The 19,708-nt window shown below is 37.0% G+C and overlaps 1 protein-coding gene across 3 annotated transcripts; it reads left to right on the top strand.

Annotated features, from left to right (window-relative positions):
- Window positions 1-12,894: 12,894 nt before the first annotated feature.
- LOC145116764 (heat shock 70 kDa protein 17-like) lies at window positions 12,895-18,530 on the top strand. Of its 3 annotated transcripts, XR_013712290.1 has the most exons (8): window positions 12,895-13,273; window positions 13,422-13,484; window positions 13,694-14,042; window positions 14,316-14,416; window positions 14,497-14,566; window positions 17,410-17,466; window positions 17,555-17,616; window positions 18,429-18,530. XR_013712290.1 is itself a non-coding variant. In XM_079053089.1 (7 exons), the coding sequence occupies exons 2-5, from the start codon at window positions 13,998-14,000 to the stop codon at window positions 17,428-17,430; spliced, it is 237 nt and encodes a 78-aa protein (XP_078909215.1). In that variant the 5' UTR covers window positions 12,895-13,484; window positions 13,694-13,997; the 3' UTR covers window positions 17,431-17,466; window positions 17,555-17,616; window positions 18,429-18,530. The 3 variants fall into 3 exon arrangements, 1 of the variants encoding a protein (XP_078909215.1); XR_013712289.1 differs by having other exon boundaries at window positions 12,895-13,484; window positions 13,694-14,119; XM_079053089.1 differs by having other exon boundaries at window positions 12,895-13,484.
- The last annotated feature ends 1,178 nt before the right edge of the window (window positions 18,531-19,708 follow it).

The following is a 19,708-nucleotide window of genomic DNA, read 5'->3' as shown; positions in this document are numbered from 1 at the left end:
GTAAGTAGATCTTTGAACCATTGTCACCTTTCTTGAAATAAACGCAGCTATCATAGGTGCACCTGCTGAATTTGTGACTGGTCATGAAAGAATCGAACCTCTTGTACCATTGTCTAGGAGACTGCTTGAGGCCATAAAGAGATTTGTTCAACTTGCATACGTAGTTCTCCTTTCCAAGAACTACAAAACCTTCAGGTTGTTGCATAAAAATCTCTTCCTCAAGCTCACCATTTAGGAAAGCTGTAGTGACATCAAGTTGTTCTAACTCAAAATCGTTAGAAGCAACCAACCCCAACAATACACGAATGGAAGTATGTTTGACAACTGGGGAATAAATGTCAGTGTAATCAATACCAGGAATCTGACTGTAGACTTTAGCTACTAACCGAGCTTTGTATCTTGGTTTATCATTTGGGTTGACAGGTTCCTTGAGCTTGTAGACCCACTTGCATTTAACTGGTCTCTTCCCTTTCGGAATAGGAACTAAATTCCAAGTACTGTTTCGCTGCAAGGATTCCATCTCATTTTGCATAGCGAACATCCAATCATTTGAGTCTTCAGATTTGATAGCCTCGTCATAATTTGCAGGCTCCGTTGCAGACTCAATATTATCAGCAACAATAAAAGCATAGGCAACCAAATCAGATTCAGCATACCTCTTCGGAGGAATAATCTGTCTTTTCGGTCTATCTCTTGCAATGCTTGGAGTAGTAGCTTGTGGTTGTGAAGGTGTTGAATCTTCACCAACAACATGCTCATCCGACGAAGAAGAATCTTGATGCTGATTTGTACTCTGATTAGTGGTAGGTGAAGTAGGAAGCTCCACCTCCATTTGAGCATTCTCTTTATTTGCTTCGGATGATACATCTGATGCATCTGTTCTTTTAGAAGAGTCAGCAACTGGTTGAAATATAGCAGACTCATCAAAAATAACATCTCTTGAGATGATAATTTTCTTCAAATCAAAGCTCCATAACTTGTAACCCTTTACACCTTGATTGTACCCAAGAAAAACGCATTTGATTGCTCTTGGTTCTAGCTTCCCATTGTCAACTCGTGCATACGCTGGACATCCGAATGGTTTTAAATCTGAATAATTTGCAGGTTTACCGGACCATAACTCAAACGGAGTTTTCTTCTCGATTGCTCGTGACGGTGATCGGTTGATAACATAGCAAGCAGTCGAAGCAGCCTCCGCCCAAAAAGACTTTGGCAATTTGGAATTAGAAAGCATACACCGGACCTTCTCCATAATGGTGCGATTCATCCTTTCAGCTACACCATTTTGTTGAGGTGAATGGACTACTGTGCGATGTCGAGTAATGCCTTCCTTTTGACAATAGACATTAAACTCTTCTGAGCAAAACTCAAGTCCATTATCCGTACGAAGATACTTTACCACCAGACCTGATTGCTTTTCAACCTGAACTTTCCAATTTCTGAAGGTAGAGAAAACGTCTCCTTTATGTTTTAAGAAGAAAGACCACACCTTCCTGGAGAAATCATCAATAATAGTGAGCATATAAATAGCTCCACCTTTTGAAGCAACTCGAGCCGGTCCCCACAAATCCGAGTGAACATAATCAAGTGGTCCTTTCGTTGTATGGATACCACTTGCAAACCTTACTCGTTTTGCCTTGCTATATACACAGTCTTCACAGAAATCCAAATCAACAATCTTTTGTTGACCAAGTAAACCTCTTCGACTCAATTCTGACATGCCTTGAAAACTCATATGGCCGAGTCGAAGGTGCCAAAGACGGGACTGATCTGGATCAGAAAAAGACTTTGACACAACATCAGCATCACTCGAAATTGTTTGCCCGTCAAGAAAGTAAAGATCTGAGGTTTTTCGTTCGGCTCTCAGTTTGTCAGAACCGTCTTTGAATACCCTGAGAACTCCACCTTTACCAGCAAACTCGTATCCCTTTTTGTCAAAGGAACTGAGAGATAACAAGTTTCTTCTGAGGTCAGGAACATATCTAACATCCCCTATGGTTCGAATAACTCCGTCAAACATACGGATCCTGACTGAACCATGTCCAAGAACTGGACATGTAGTATTGTTACCCATCAACACATAGCCCTGGTTAACCTTTTCAAATGTGTAAAACCAACTTTTGTTGTGACACATATGAAAAGTACAACCAGAGTCGAGTATCCAATCACCAGTGGAATCCAGTTTATCTGAATAAACTGTCAAAAGTTCTCCAATACCTTCGACCTCAGCTAGATCGGCTTCACCCGAAGTGCTAGCTTGTTTACCATTTGCTGTCGTCTTCTCTTTTTCTTTGTTCTTCAACTTGAAGCATTCTTCAAGCACATGTCCCTTCTTGTGACAATAGTTGCAAAACTTTCGTTTGCCTTTTGACTTGGATCTGGTTCTGTTGGAAGATTGAGAAGTTCTACTTCTCTCTGTTGTTCTTCCTCTGGCAGTCAAACCTTCGGCTTTAGCATCACTTGAACCACCACCAGTAATATGCTTCATCTTCTCTTTGGAATCCAAAGCTGTATAGACTTCATCTAAAACTAGAGTGTCACGGCTATAGATAATAGTATCACGAAAATGGCTATAGGATTCTGGCAACGATGATAGTAAGAATAGAGCCAAGTCTTCATCTTCATACTGAACATCCATATTCTCTAAGTTATTTACTAACTCTTTAAATGTGGATATATGTTCAGCTAAAGAGCCTCCTTCAATCATCTTGAGATTGAACAACTGTTGCTTCAAATGCAACTTGTTTGGTAAGCTCTTGGTCATCAACAGTTGCTCCAACTTTAGCCATAAAGAAGCCGCTGACGTTTCTTTTAGAACATCTTGCAAAACATCGTTTGACAAGTGCAAACGAATTTGGGATAAAGCCTTCAGATCTTTCATCCCCTTTTCTTCTTCGGTCCATGTATCGGGCATCTTATTGAAACCCAAGAGCGCCTTGTGTAAATCCATCTGAATGAGAATGTCTCTCATCTTTACTTGCCACAACGGAAATCGGGTGTTACGATCCAGTAGTGGAATATCGTATTTTACCGAAGACATGATTAATTACTTGATAAAATGATCCCAACGAGCTAATATCACAACCTGGATGCTCTGATACCAATTGTTGTAAAATATGACGGATCCAAATTGACTTAAATAATATTAGCTCAATGCGGAATGAGATCAAAAATTATCAAAGCGTAATAATCACAACGTAATACGAATAAAATAAATAGAATAGAGACACAGGAATTTACGTGGAAACCCAAATCGGGAAAAAACCACGGGCGGAGGAAGCCGAGAAACAATTCACTATAATTTGCAGTGTTTACAGGGATTATGAAAGAGATTACAAAATAGAGTGGGAGAGCTAAAATACACGGTGGTGTATCAGTATATATATGTAATACTTTTCTATATATACTTGGATAATTTTTGGTTGTGTTCTTTTTTCTGGTTCATGGCTTAGGCTATTTATAGCCAAAAGCAATATAATATGAAATGAAAGAAGAAAAGCCGTCCAAATTGTAGGCGGACAATTGTTTTTAGGCGCCTTACTTTGACCACATATATACACCGTCCAATTCTTCATTCAATTCACATATATATTACTATTCATAGTCAAACTATGAATAGTAAATGATAAGTTACTGAAATAACCCCTGAACTATTTGCCACTTGCTAATTTTGGAGACAACTTTTCCACAGTTTTGAATCGGATCTTTAGAAGTTTTGGATACGGATTCTCATTAAAACCGGTTTACAATCCAGGAACAATCCAATTTTGGATATGGATTCTACCGATCGCATTAATCAGATCCAGTTTGATCAAAATCCAATTTTGACAAGATTCGGATATTATCGGACCAATTCCCGGGATCCGGTTTTTGTGTAATCTATAAACATAAATATAAAATCCACCTATGGAATCAATATAGTGGTGCTAGAAACCATATTACTTCTAACTACGTAAGAATTAGACGAGTAATTCCTCTAAGAAATCCAACTAAAGTCTTAGGTTGAACTAATTAAAAAACGTGTGCTCTTGTCACTATCATTTGCTTGGCAGCAGATGAAGTAAAACTACAATTTACATGGTTCATTGTTAACCAAAGAGATCAAATTAGGGACTATATATACATCTTGCTGGCAATACTTCCAAAATAAACATTCTAAAAAGTGAAAAGTATCCTGTTTAACATATGATATATGCATCATTTGTCTTCGGGTGTAAAAATAAAGTAATCCCTTATGTCATTTAAGCAATTTATCATGTACCATAACAAAAGAAACGAATTTCCAGGGGTACCAAATAACATAAGAGTGTCTACATGCAAACACTTGCCCTACAAAAGTATTAACCGAGCATTTTGAAACCCAAAATTCGAACTCCACTCCATCAAATATGGAAGAAAAAAAAACAGAATCGCATATAACCCTAAACAGATATATATGATTATGATCTACAGTTATAAATCTAATACAAAAGTATTAGCCGAGCACTAAAATTTGAGATTTCTCATATCAACCAAAATTCTAAACATAAATATCCACCTAGCTAGAAAATAGAAAATAAAAATTTCTGTTTCCAGTTTCCTATCGGCAGAAATAACATGAATGATAACCAAGCCAAAAAACCCGAAGATTTCACTAATGTTAACGAACTTTATAAAAATCCAAAAAAATAAAAATAAAAATAAATTTGTACAGTTCTTGGAATTTTCCGATTGTTTTTTCGGTGTGTGATATTTTGAACACCCCTAAGCAGCATCAATAGCCCCTTCTCCTACTTGTGCTCCCATTAAGTCATCAAACTCATCAATAAGGAGAATAATTACATCGCTTAGCTTAATTAGCTTTTTTAGTCGTCTCTCCCGACCCATGTCTCCAGTAAACATCTGAAGAAGGAACATAAATCACAATTGGCTTAATTGCCATTTAGTTAGGAAGAAAAACAGCAGAAAATATTAAATAAAAAACCCAACTCCTTTCATTAGAATCTATATATGGTACACAATCCATCTCCTAATGCAAGACCATCATCATTATCCACATAAAACAAATACAAACTGCAACCGACCTTCTTCCCATCAATTGTTTCTGGATTAGTTTTTGTAAGTCCTCCAGGAAATTGAGCAACTCTTTCAACAACATGATCCAACTTACCCTGTAAAAAGGAAAAAGAACAGTTGCAATTTTTATTTTATCTGCTTAAAAGTTAAAATCACTCCCATATTGAACACAAGTTACCTCCTTCGCTAGCTTTCCCAAGTTGGTACCATATTTCTCTAGAGTTGGCATCTTGCTTAAAAGTGCAGCACTCTCGTCAACCATTTCAACCATTTTGATCACCTACTCAAGGTGTTAAAGATTGCACATAAGACTAGAGAAGGATTTTTTGCACAGGAAACTAACTATGCCTGTTTCTTTATTTTTTTTACATCAATTCTTGTATGGATAAAATGCTGAATCGGTAGATACACTGTATGTTTTTTTTTTTCATTGTCATCTAAATGTGAATAAATGATTATTTTACTCTTCTATCTAGAGCTAATGTTTAATAAAAACGAGTGTTTAATTGATAACTGTTACAAATTCAAATTATATATACAGCCATTGTATTTCTCTCAAAGATTTTTGTCGTCTTGACATATTTGGAACAAAATTACACACATACCATCAATACTTGGAACAAACACAGGGGAGAAACGATTTGGTAAAATGGTAGGGATAGAAAAATGATGGTCTTAAAAGCATAAACTGACCCTCTTGCACTTAAACCAATTAAGAGTTATTGTATGCATCAAGTCATAAAGAAGTACCCTTTATAATATATATATATATATATATATATATATATATATATATATATATATATATATATATATATATATATATATATATAAGTGTGTGTGTGTGTGTCCGACTTGCCTGTTTGCGAATGTCAAAACGGTCCAAACCTAAACTTTCAAGAACACGATCTGCTACACCTCCCTTGAAAAGCAAACCAAGAAGCAAGTGCTATGTTCTAATATATTTATGACCTGAAAGATTAAGACATGCATGGTACTCAATAAGTTATGGCCGAGTTAACTTTATTAATATTTCAACAAAACACACATTACCAAGTTTTTGGGCCTCCTCTAATGATTTTATAGTTCCACGTTTTGCACGGGGTGTAAGTGGAATCTCTTCAGCAACAAATCCACTACCCCTACCAAGAAAATTTTCCACCTCAACATATAGAGTTTCATAATTAACACCCATTGATATGAAGACCTTTGCTGCAATGCTGGTGCCCTCACCAATAATACCTAATAAAATCATCTCTGGACCCACAAAATTGTGACCCAGCGATCTTGCTACCTCTTGTGCAAGTGTAACAGCTTGGTTAGCCTGCTCTGTAAAACACTCAAACAAGGGCATTGGCATATTCCCTCTCCAAACTGAATGGACCTTGCTTTTACAGTCCCTCACCATGATTGCAACAAAAACACTCTGCAAATAATAGATTTTATATGGTAATTACCTACACCCTCCGTGTTTTCTTTAGTATTTGGGATAACGGATATCCTCGGGGATCAAATTTCTTCTTAGCATATGAAAAGCTAATTGAAATTAACTAGTGCAATGTTTCTTTTTCTTTCTACATTCAAAAGAAGGGTTAAATGATGTATGTTTGAATGAATTGTCAAAATGTAAATGAATACCCTTTTACCCTTCTATTATGTAAAGGGGATGTTGAATAACAAACGACTCAGTTTTTTGTCGATTTGATTTGTCGTATTTGGAACAAAAATACAAATATAGAACAAAAAACAAGGACCAATGGATTTGGTAAAATGGTAATGATGGTCTTAATGCAAAAAAATGACACCCTAGCACTTGACCCATTAAGACTAGCTAGGGGTGCTCAAAAACGGATATACGAAATTAAGTAAAAAAGAAATGTTGAATGCATTAAGTAAAAGAGAAACAAACACTAAGAGCAAAAATATATAAGTTATAACATACAATATATAGTAGCTACACTTGCCTGGAGAATGTTACTTGGGTCGACACCTAATTCCTCAAGTACGTCAATTGCTAGACCTCCTCCATTAGGAAGAAGCAAACTGATAAGCAAGTGCTCTGTCCCAATATAACTATGACGTGAAAGATCAAGTCGTGGTACTAAATATGTTATATCGATATAACTTAAATTATTAATGTTTCAAAAACACAAATATTACCATGTTTTTGGGCCTCCTCTATTGACATCTCAATTATGCGTTTTGCATTAGATGTAAAAGGAATCTCTACTTCAACAATTCCACTACATTTACCGATAGCTTTTTTTCTTTTTGGGTAAGAATACCCAAGTATCATGTAAAGTTTATTATCTACTTCAACCCGTGCATCGTTCAATCCAATCCCCATTGACTCAAAGGCCTTTGCTGCTATGTTTGTGCCCTCACCAATAAGACCTAATAAAATCATCTCTGTTCCCACGAGATTGTGACCAAGGCATATAGTCTCCTTTTGTGCAAGCTCAATAGCTTTGATAGCATTCTCTGTAAACCGATCAAACATGGTCTTTGGCAAAATATAACAATCTCTGTCTGTCCAATGTAAGGGAGTGTCTGCAATCGTTGGCTTTGAGTGGAGATAATGGCTTTGTTGACCTTGTTGTCTAAAGCGTTGACTCCCTGTAACCTACACATCATCTTGACTTGACTGTTTTTATAATTACCATATCGCTTTGACTTTGAGCAAACATTGCTTTCACTGGAAATTAGTGTTGAAGAAAAGCTGGTATATTGCACCGTAACTCCTGCCATGAATGCTATCAAAGAATTCTGCAAATAATAGCATTTATCTGGTAATTAAGCCAGAGATCGATTCATAAGCAACTTCTAATTAATCCTAATATACAAAAAGATCAAATCAGATTCCGTAACATAGCTAAAAGAAAATCCAGTTCAGTATTTGGTCCAAGAATGGCACTAATTTTGCACATGTCAGTGGCCATGGACACAATAATTGGTTTCAACACCATAAGTGTAATGATGAGTTCAAAAAATTTATACAAATTAGCATGAAATCATGTTAGTTATTATAAAAAATCAAGGAGTATCTATGCATTTAGCATATGAGTTTCTTCGCTTGAAAAATATTAAACAAAATATTTTAGTCGAACTGGGCTAAATATGTGATTCGATCCTGAAACACATAATAATCAATTCAATTCGATTCTGGAAAAAGTAATCGTTACCTTAATCGACAAAATGTTAGGAATCGGACCGGGTACATGCAGCGGAAACACTATCACACACACAAACACACGAAGGAAATAAAGCAAGAAGGAACACAAGGATTTTACGTGGTTCGGATTCGGTGTAAATCCTACGTCCACGGGTTGCAACTAGATTTTCTTATTAACTCAATAAGATTACAATTTATAACTCTACAAGTTATATTTGATGCACACACTCTCTGCTACACAACACACACACACACACACACATATATATATATATATATATATATATATATATAGGAGATGTGCCGTAAACTTTTCTTGATTCACACAAATTTGCTGTCCATATTGACAAAATTGCCGCAATTGAGAAAAAAGGAGCCATCATTTAATAATTTAATATTTCTTGTCGTCCATTGTTTGACCATGCAAAAGATGCGTCCAAATAATAAACAATTGATTTGCCGACATGTACGTCCATTCAATATTAAACAATTGAATTGTTTAATATTTGTCAAGTTACATTTATGACCCTTGAATTTTTAGGAACTTGTCAATTTGTTCAAGACTCCATAAATCTTAACAATCTCCCACTTGGAGGCTTGAACAACTTTAGCTTTTCTCCGCCATTCAACTCTCAATTATTCCAGTAATCTTAAAAAACAACCAAGTCCTTTTAGGCTTCCAGTTCCAATGAACAAGCTAAAACTTAGTCTGATTTCTCTAGTTGCAGCCGCCCCTCATCATCAATTACTAGAAGGGCCAGTTGAAGCTCCCACTAGCTCCAACTCAGCCGTGGCTAATCCCACCATCGACTCATCCTCTGTCTCAACTGGTTTGGACACTCCACCGGATCCAGAGATACACCGAGGACCACTAACACTCTCCAAACATAGCAAACATCCAACAGGAGAGAAATTTTCAGTCTTAGTCTTCAAAACCCAACGGCTCTTTATAACTGTACCCGGAACACGCCCCGTGCTCCCACTGTCACATAATCTCCTGACTGGTTTAGACTTTCCGACTCGTTCAGCTAACATCCCCTTGGCTTTAGAATTCATGTTTGCAAAATGAACTCTCTTAGCCGTAGATTTAGCGAACCAGATTTTGTCTTGCTTAATCGGGATGGTCATACTTCCCTCAGCAGGTACCTCAACCATATACAATGACCCACGCTTCAAACCTTGAGCAATCACCGAATTACCATTGACCACCATCAATTTACCATCACCAAACCTTACTTCCAGTCCTTGTTTATCCAGCTGACCAACATAAATCAATTTCTTTTTCAGCTCCGGAATCACCTTGACATTTTTCAGGTTCCATGTAGTTCCCAATGAAGTAACCAGATCAATATCTCCCATGCCCGTTACCTGAAGCATCTCGTCATTTGCCAACCGTACCTTCCCAAAATCTCCTTCTTTTAGATTCACCATCGTTTCCCCGTTGTCCATGGCGTGAAACGAAGCCCCTGAATCCATGACCCAAGAGTCTACAGAACTTTCCATACTGAGTATCAATGCATCATCCTCAGACACACTCTCAGCACCAGCAATGTTCAATTCTTTCTTTGGACATTGACTCTTAACATGTCCCACTTCTTGACAGTTCCAGCATTTCACATTCTTCAAAGTTCTAGAAGAACTTTTTCCCCGACTCCCACTGCTCCTGCTATTCCCTCTACCTCTTCCGACATTTAATAAATCAGAAGAGGAAGATCCACCTTGATTCTTGCGTCTGATATCCTCGCCTAGAACCAAATCTCTAACCCCTTCAAAAGTCATACCACTGGTCCCCACGGAACTCGTAACAGCAGTAACTGTTCCGGACCAGCTATCAGGTAGAGAAGCTAGTAGCAGCGAAGCTTGAGTCTCATTATCAAATTTAATTCCCACAGATGATAATCTGGACAGAATTGAATTTAGATTATTAATGTGAACCGTAACTGATCCTTCCTCATTCATCCTTGTAGTGAACAACTCCTTCATCAAGAACACCTTGTTAGCCGCCGATGGTTTCTCATACATATTTGACAGAGCCTCCATCATACCACGCGCCGTGGTTTCATTCATGATGTTGAAAGCAACGCTCTTCGTCAATGACAATGTAATAACCGCCTTGGCTTTCTTGTCCTTTGAGTTCCACGCATCTTCAAAAGCTTTTTCCATTTTCTCCGGTTTGTCTCCGAGTACCATGTCCAAGTCTTTCTGACATAGCAATGCTTCTAATTGCATTTTCCACCAGCTAAAATCAGAACCGTTGAACTTTTCGATTACAACCTTGTCTTTAGCCATTATGACAAACAAGAGACAAATCAGGTACACTCGTGCGTGATAAAAAAAACGATCGTACCCTCCAAACCTTGCTAACCAGGCTCTGATACCAGTTGTTAGGAATCAGACCGGGTACATGCAGCGGAAACACTATCACACACACAAACACACGAAGGAAATAAAGCAAGAAGGAACACAAGGATTTTACGTGGTTCGGATTCGGTGTAAATCCTACGTCCACGGGCTGCAACTAGATTTTCTTATTAACTCAATAAGATTACAATTTATAACTCTACAAGTTATATTTGATGCACACACTCTCTGCTACACAACACACACACACACACACACACACACACACACATATATATATATATATATATATATATATATATATATATATATATATATATATATATATATATATATATATATATATATATATATAGGAGATGTACTGTAAACTTTTCTTGATTCACACAAATTTGCCGTCCATATTGACAAAATTGCCGCAATTGAGAAAAAAGGAGCCATCATTTAATAATTTAATATTTCTTGCCGTCCATTGTTTGACCATGCAAAAGATGCGTCCAAATAATAAACAATTGATTTGCCGACATGTACGTCCATTCAATATTAAACAATTGAATTGTTTAATATTTGTCAAGTTACATTTATGGCCCTTGAATTTTTAGGAACTTGTCAATTTGTTCAAGACTCCATAAATCTTAACACAAAAATAATGGAGAACCACTCTCGTTTTCTGCATTGGCTGCTACGCGGTCGAGGGTTTTATACCGCGAATTCAATGACCAACATTCTCCTTTTATATCGTACCTGGGACCACAATACCGTTCCCTCATAAAACGCCCCTTGTTTTCTTATTTTTCTTTCCGTTTTTTTAGTTTGGGAGCTGATTTTTCCATGGTATTTTTGATGTATCCACATATTTTTATTGTAAATAGACAATTATGCCCTCATTTAAATTTTAAATTTAAACATATTTAAGAGAGAGAAAAGTGTTATGTTTTCGAAGGACCACGATGCACACGTCGCTGCAATCGTTGCAATCCTTCTTTCTCCTTCAGCGCTACCAGATCCTGTGTTTCCAAAAAACCATGAAAACTCACTGTCACAACTTCCAGAAGCATATCAGTTGCAAACCTACAAATCAGATTACTCTTGGGACCCGAATAACATCAATCCTTTCCTCATCTTAGAAAATGTTCTTTATTTTTTGTTATCTGATGTGGATTTACAGTTTATGCATTTGATTCTGTGTTTTTTTTTCTTAAATTTGGTTTCATAGTGTTGGGGTTTATCCTTTTGAGTTTGTTCAGAAACCTGAATTGATGAAAGTTGTTAGGCTTTACTCTTAAAATCAATTAATTTGACTCTACAGATTGGTTAGTGATTCATATAAGTTATTAATAAAATGGTTTTCCCCTTTTAGTCTCTCTTGTTTTGGCATTTTCACCCCTAATCTTGACATACCCTTGTTGGATTTTGTGGAGGGACTTATGTTGAATTGCTTCATACGAGTTTTCAGAACAATTTTGATCATATAATATTCTTAAGGCCTTAACATTTGAACAGAGTTGTTGACATGTGGTTGCCGGTTTCAAAGCCTCATGTGTGGTCCTTTTCGTGTGATTGTACCAATATCGGTTGAGCTTGCTAAGAAGATCGATAAATATGGATGAACTTGAGGTTAATTTGCACATATCATCTTCAGGAGCCCTAAGCTCGATTTACGAAGATCGAGAAATTGGATGAACTTGGGATGGATTGTTGATCGACAATAGAGGCGTTGCAGAGAGTGGGCTGAAGAAAAAGCGGCGTTGAAGTAGGAAGAAGGTTGTTTCGTCATGTTTCTTTTAGAGTTCGGAGGCTGGGATTTTCTATCTTCAATATTTAGGTATTAAACTTAGGGGTATTATTGTCAAAACATAAAGTTTTCTGTGGATGGATGAAAACTTGCCGTGGATAAATCAGTCCCCTTTTAGTTTAGAGTTTCCGATTTATATGAGTGCATTTAGCATATGAGTTTCTTCACATGATAAAAATTAAACAGAATCTTTCACGCAAAGCAACCACAAAATTCACTCTTCTAAAGCAATTTCTGATAGTAACAAGGACATTGCCTATACAATTCGACCAACCAAGGCTATATTTTTAGTCTTGATTATTTAAACGCATGTATTTTTTTCTATTAAAATAAGCTAAACAAACCCCAAATAAGTAACTTTGACATTATATATACCATAAATTCTTAAAATCCTTAGCTGTAGTGAAGTTTTTTCTCTTTCATATTTTGACACGGAACTTCTAATTTTCATTCTAACTCCACAATCATGATTTTTCTTATCCGCTTTCATTGCCGCCCTCGTCGTCCTGTAGTATTTCTTTCCCTTTTGCTTATTTCTTCTTCCTTTCTTCTTTACTCTTTCTTCCTCTTCCGGTGAATCGCTCAATCGCTAACTACCGTCTCCTTTGACGGCTTGCGGTTTTGATTGCTTCCTGTGGCATTTTCTGGTGTTCATCATTGACTTGTGATTCCTTTGATGGGGTCCGATTTTGATTGTTCTTTACAAAGATTGAGGCGATGATGAGATTTGTTCGTGAAATAAATTTGCACCGTCGACCATGGGTGGACTTGAAGGCCGTATTTTGGCAAGGCATATCTGATTGGAATATGCAGCCGCTGTTTGTAGCCATACCGTCTTTCATCCCCTTTTTCTGAGCCTCCTCTCATTGAAAATCACGGTGTACAATTTGGTAGGACTCTTGATACTTTAATGATGTTTCTTTTATATCATACGGATTTACCACATGTCTTGCAATGGGGGATACTGATATTGACAAAGCAAAGATTTTGTTGAAGCTTGCTGATATTTTGAAATCAGATAATGTTGACAATGTTCAGGTAATTCTCTTCAAGGATAAATTGGTCTCAAAATCATCGTCAAATCCAGCCACCGACATCTAGGTTATTACCACCGCCTAATAACCTCTTTTTTCAATATGATATAATCTCAATGTTAACCAAAAACAGTGACTCTTCGACATGAAGTCGCCCCCGCTTCTGGTTGCTTCTCTTTTCTCTACAGACATCAACACAGGTGCAAAACATGTTCTTCCTTCCGTTCGTTTTCAGTTTCTTTCTTCATTAAACATCACAACGAAACCTCTTTTCAGGTTCTACAAGTTCCAATAATGAAGACAGAGGGGAGATGGAGAGGTCGACGACAATTTCGTAGATTATAAGTGGTTTTTGATCAGGTTTTTCAAAAATTCAGTATCTTTGCCTCTGATTTCTCTTTCGTTTTCCACTTTCACCCAGGTTTCATTTCCATTTTATAGTTTTATGTATATACCAATGAATTGCAAGCATAATTGAATTGCTTGATGTCTGTACAGGTGGGTTAAGAAGATGTTATGCATCGGGTAATGGAATTTTTGTGTGTTGTTTACATGTAGATATCACATTCAGGGGAAAAAGATGTTGATGCTGAAGCATGTGACGGATTTGTTGCAAATTTTAAGGGTGAGGGGCAAAAACGGTATTATAACTTTATGAAAAGAATGAGACATAGGCATAGAATAAGGATGGAGGGTTTAAAGGTAAAATGATTGTTTGATTAGATTAAGAAGAGAAGATATGCTGATTTATTGCTTTATATTGTTGATTTCAAATTTCAAATAAAGGAATAGGTTGACTGCACTTGATGCAAAGGATGCAGAAAGAATGAGAAGTGCAGAGACACACACATAATGACTATTCAATTGACATTAATATTAATTTTGTTTGTTTTTTTAGGTGGAATATCGGTTGTACATGGATGGTGAAGATGCTTCAGCTACTCAATTTGAAGAACGTTTGGATCAACTGACGGATATCGGGGACCCCAAAATTTTCAGGTATGCAGTAGATAAAAAATAATAAAATTTGATTGTGATATTATAAAACTTAAATTTTTATAAACATGTGGTATGTATAGATACAAGGAGCTTACAGCAAGGCCAGAAGCATCAAAAAGTGTTAGCCGGTATTTAACTGAGCTTCAAGAGGTAAATGTTAGGATCGAGACACTAACACGAAACTCTCTCTCTCAGCTCACAAATTATAGAAAAACAAGAACACAATGATTTATAGTGGTTCGGTCGAATTTCTGACCTACGTCCACTCTTGGTAACTGGGAATATATTCTATTGATCTTGGTACACAGTTTACAAATACATATGATTACTATATATAGAGATTGAAATTGCAAGTTGTTAAAAGTAGCTGCTAATCATGATCCGTGAAACATGGTGCCATGATTTCTTGTATGTTTTCTGCCTTTACTTTTGTCTGCCACTAAACAAGTGGCTTCACCACTCAACAATCTCCCACTTGAAGCCACGGAACAATTTTCACCTGTGCTTCAACTGTGCATCTGTATTTCTGTAAAACGATTTTGACCTTGACTCCATCCTAATTACCCGGCCTTCTCTTCAATTATCCTGAAGGCCAGTTGAAGCTTCCGTTAGCTCCAACACATCAGTCATGACTAAGTCTGCCACTGACCTGTTCTCTGTCTCCACCGGCTCCCACTGAAATGAACTGCCCGATCCTGGAACATCTTGAGAACAAACGACACTCTCCATATGAAGCAGATAATCTGGAGAGACTTTTACAGATGGAATACTGGTTCTCTTAACCCACTGTGTTCTGGGTATTCTAGCTGAAGCACAACCCTTGCTCCCACTGCTATGAATGCCCTTGACTGGTTTTTCTGAACCGTTCCAAACACGTTCAACCTGAATCTGACCTGTGACTCTGGGTTTGCCATCTGCAAAGCAAACCTTCTTCTGTCCACGAGACTCTATGAACCGGGTTTTGTTTTTCTTCTGAACTGGGACGGTTACTCCCTCAGATGGTAATCTGACCATATATAATGAACCCTTCTTATGTCCACGAGCTATCACAAGATTTCCTTTGACAACCTTCCACTGCCCATTCCTGAACTTAACCTCGTGTCCCTGTTCATCCAACTGCCCAACAGAAATCAATTGTTTCTTCAGACTTGGAATTACCCGGACATCCTTCAAAGTCCATGGACCAACTGGAGTCTTCAAAACTAAGTCACCTATGCTCGTCACATCAAGAACCTCATCGTTCGCCAGTCTTACCTTACCAAAATCTTCTTCTTTCAGATTCTGCAGTGCTTCACGGCTGTGGGTAGCGTGAAATGAAGCACCTGAATCCATAACCCAGGAATCCACATTGCTCTCCACACTACAGATCAAAACATCATCATCTGAATGGTCTACTGCAGCGTTAACTTCTTTCTTGTCTTTTGGACATTGATTCCTGAAATGTCTAACCTCTTTACAGTTCCAACAAGTCACATCATTTCGAGTCCTCGACTGACTCCTTCTTCTGTTCCCGCTCCCACTACCTCTGTTATTTCTTCTACCTCTGACCGCATTCAATTGTTCACTTGATGATTCCCCGGAATTTCTTCGTCTGACGTCTTCGCCTAGAATTAAATCCCGAATTCCTTCAAAAGTGAGCCCTTTCGATCCTGTGGAACTAGTAACGGCTGTAACTGTTCCAGACCAACTGTCAGGTAATGATGATAACAATAGTAAAGCTTGAGCTTCATCCTCGAACTTTATTCCCACTGACCCAAGTCTAGATAAAATCGAGTTTAAATTGTTGATGTGCACTGTAACTGAACTTCCTTCCCTCATCCTCGTGTTGACTAGCTCCCGAATCAGGAAGACTTTATTTGCTGCCGACGGCTTCTCGTACATATTAGACAATGCCTCCATGATTCCCTTTGCCGAGGTCTCCTTCAAAATGTTGAAGGCAACATCCTTTGACAACGTCAGTCTAATAAATGCCTTGGCCTTCTTATCCAAAGTCTCCCAGTTTGCCTGTGTCATCGCCTCTGGTTTTTCACTTAAAACTGCGTCCAAGTCTTTCTGCACGAGCAAATCTTCAATTTGCATCTTCCACCAACCAAAATCTTTCCCATCAAACTTCTCAATCTGAAGCTTACTGCTTTCTGCCATTTTCTGAAAGAACAATGACCTATCTTGCAATTTTCTGGAAATTCAGGGGCCAAATTGCAAATTTTCAAATCTGCTACAGTGTTGCTACAGTTTCTGCTGATGTCACCGCTGACGTCGTGCTACAGTGTCTGCTGACGTCACCGCTGACGTTGTGCTACAGTTCCTGCTACAGTGTCGTCTTCTCCGGTGAGTTCAGGTGCTACAGTGTCGTCTTCTCCGGCGAACTGGTTTTTTTTCGGTAACTATTCCGGCAAACCTTTGACCGGCGATTTGGACGTCTTCCGGTGGTCAAAAAATTCAGAAAAAAATATTTTCGGAATCTTCGGAACGAGACCTTTCCAACGGTATACACCAAAATCGTTTTTGACGAAAAAAAATTTCGACCAAAAAACTGAAAATCACCTTCTGGAGCTAAAACCTTGCTCTGATACCACTTGTTAGGATCGAGACACTAACACGAAACTCTCTCTCTCTTAGCTCACAAATTATAGAAAAACAAGAACACAATAATTTATAGTAGTTCGGTCGAATTTCTGACCTACGTCCACTCTTGGTAACTGGGAATATATTCTATTGATCTTGGTACACAGTTTACAAATACATATGATTACTATATATAGAGATTGAAATTGCAAGTTGTCAAAAGTAGCTGCTAATCATGATCCGTGAAACATGGTGCCATGATTTCTTGCATGTTTTCTGCCTTTACTTTTGTCTGCCACTAAACAAGTGGCTTCACCACTCAACAGTAAATAATATCCTTTGATTAAAAATGTCACTTAATAAATTGAAGAATCCTACGCCTCTACCTCTGCCAGACTGTCACTTATTAATTTTTTTCATTTGTGCAGATTGTTAGTGGGTGGGAATAAAAAAAACCATGGATTCCAAAAGAGAAAATTGACCAGGTCAATTGTTTTTTTTTTTCATCTTTAAAGTGTAAACTATGCAGCTTTATTAATGAAACATAAAGTTTAATGTTTTATTAATTTCCAGGTACTACGTGAGGCAAAAAATCTTAAGAAGTGGTTGAATGATAAGGAGGCTGAGCAATAAAAGTGAGTTAATGTTTTATTTGGTTATACACAAAGTCAAGTTGCCATTTTGTAGTCTAAAAAAAATTGATTTAGACTTTTTTTTTATTATTTTTTTAATATAAGTTCATCATTTTTTCATAAATTACTTTCTGAATGAATTTTTGAATTGAGTAATAATGGAATCTTTTATTTTCTCAAGTTTTCTTTTCAAACTGATGCAAAGTATAGTGCTATAAAGCATACTTTCATACTATCATTGTCCCTGTGGTATAGTGGTTTCTGTTGGATTTGTCCACAAAGGAATGTTTTTGGCTTTTTTCGATCTCTGTGGTGTATTTTTTCACCTTTTTGGTCATGAGACTCACTCCCATCTATTTTCTGTCGTTAAATCCATGTAAATTTACCATTTTACCCTCCATTATATATTTTATTTTGTAATTATAAATTAGGGATAATAGCAGGAAATAGCAAAATATTTTATTCTTTTTACTAATATAGACAATGTATTTTCTGTATAAAGTACATTGCCCATATTGGTAGAGAGAGTAAACTATACTGCTATTATTCACAATTTACCCTATTAACATTTAAATTTCAAAAAACGTCATTTTCAACTACTTTTCAAAATTCAGTTCATATTTTTTTCTATAATTGAATATTTTACTCACTTCCACCAACTCTTCATGTAAGATATGATCGTAAGTCTTAATTTTTCTTGAATGTTTGTAGAAATTTGAAGAAGTTATGAACTTTATGAGGCTGCATTTTTAACTTTGATGTTTTTTTTGAAAAATGTTTTTTAATTGCGGTTTTTATCTATGTTTTATGAGCAGGTGTGGTGTAACGTCCGTGTTTTTAGGCTAGGCATTAATGATGATGTAATAGTCTAGGTCAACCTTTATAACTTATTTTGAAATAATAAAGATGTACTATTTGATTATTATGTGTTTATTGCTTAATTATTATGATTTAATAAGTTAAGAATAAAAATAAGCGTCGAAAATAAACGTTAGATAAACCCGATATCTATAAAGAAAGTTGTAGTGGTTGAAACAAGGATTTTGGATATATAAAGAATACCGAAATCCGAATTATAACGAAGAAGTTATATCCTGTTGAAGTTTCGTGACAGAACCGACATGACGTTGTATGATGTAAAAAGTGAATTTACGATAAAGTGCTTTTTAGCAATAGTGATCTAAATGAAAGTCGTAGTATTCGTTAAACCGAGAGCTTGCATAAAAAGAATGTCCAAATCTGACTTTGCATGAGGAAGTTATGAATTTTTTAAGATTTGGCATAACAATATGCAGTTTGAAACTCGAATTTTAGATCGAGTGATTTTTAGCCAAAACAACCTAAACGAGAATTGAGGATCTTGTCAATTATAGCTTAACGGTAAAAAGACAGACGAAAACGGACATCGGATGAAGAAGTTATGAATTTTTAACAGACTTTTCCTGTCATGGCCTATTAAAATATAACTTTAAAAATAAAGTCAAAATTAGCCTATGGAGTCTAAACGAAAGTTGTAGATCAAGGTCATACCTACGTGTGGATATAAAGAACGTCGAAAATGGAGTTCGTATGTGAAAGTTACGAATTTTTGAAGTTTAGGGCACAAACTTTGAGGTTGGTCCGGGGGAGTACGCCCAGCGTACTCGTGTAAGTGTTCCGAAGTCCGTCACCCTCCCTACTCCTTCGCATGAGAGCCACGTATCGTAGCCTTGACGCGTCTCAGCTGATCCACTTCGTACGCCCAACGAAGAGGTGTGCAAGGCAGTACGCCCCGCGTACTAAGGTGCTCCAGTCTCCTATAAATAGGAACCGAAGCCAGCCGAATATTGTTTACATTTTTCACTCTTCTCACCCTCTACTTTCCATTTTGTTGCAAAAATTACCCCTAACCCTATTATATCATCCTAGCATCATAAGCAAACACCGGAGAGCCTGAAGATCCCGAGAAAAAGAGTTTTCGAGCCAAAACTCTGCCCACGTGAAGCACGGTTTTTGAGAAACATCCCGGTTTCATCGAAGAATATTGTTTTAAGAAACAAAGTGTTGCCCGATTATCGTTAAACCAAGTGAGTGTATAGTCACCTTCATCTTACAC

This window comes from Lactuca virosa, chromosome 5 (genome assembly GCF_052849685.1).
Source record: "Lactuca virosa cultivar CGN04683 chromosome 5, Lactuca_virosa_CGN04683_v6, whole genome shotgun sequence".
Taxonomy (NCBI): domain Eukaryota; kingdom Viridiplantae; phylum Streptophyta; class Magnoliopsida; order Asterales; family Asteraceae; genus Lactuca; species Lactuca virosa.
This window is presented reverse-complemented; position numbering and strand designations above follow the sequence as displayed.

Excerpts from the sequence above, each read along its gene's own strand:
- LOC145116764 (XM_079053089.1), top strand. The coding sequence starts at position 13,998 with ATGTTGATGCTGAAGCATGTGACGGATTTGTTGCAAATTTTAAGG. Across the intron at positions 14,043-14,315 it reads ATTTGTTGCAAATTTTAAGG|GTGGAATATCGGTTGTACAT; the intron begins GTGAGGGGCAAA and ends TTGTTTTTTTAG. Across the intron at positions 14,417-14,496 it reads GGGGACCCCAAAATTTTCAG|ATACAAGGAGCTTACAGCAA; the intron begins GTATGCAGTAGA and ends TGGTATGTATAG.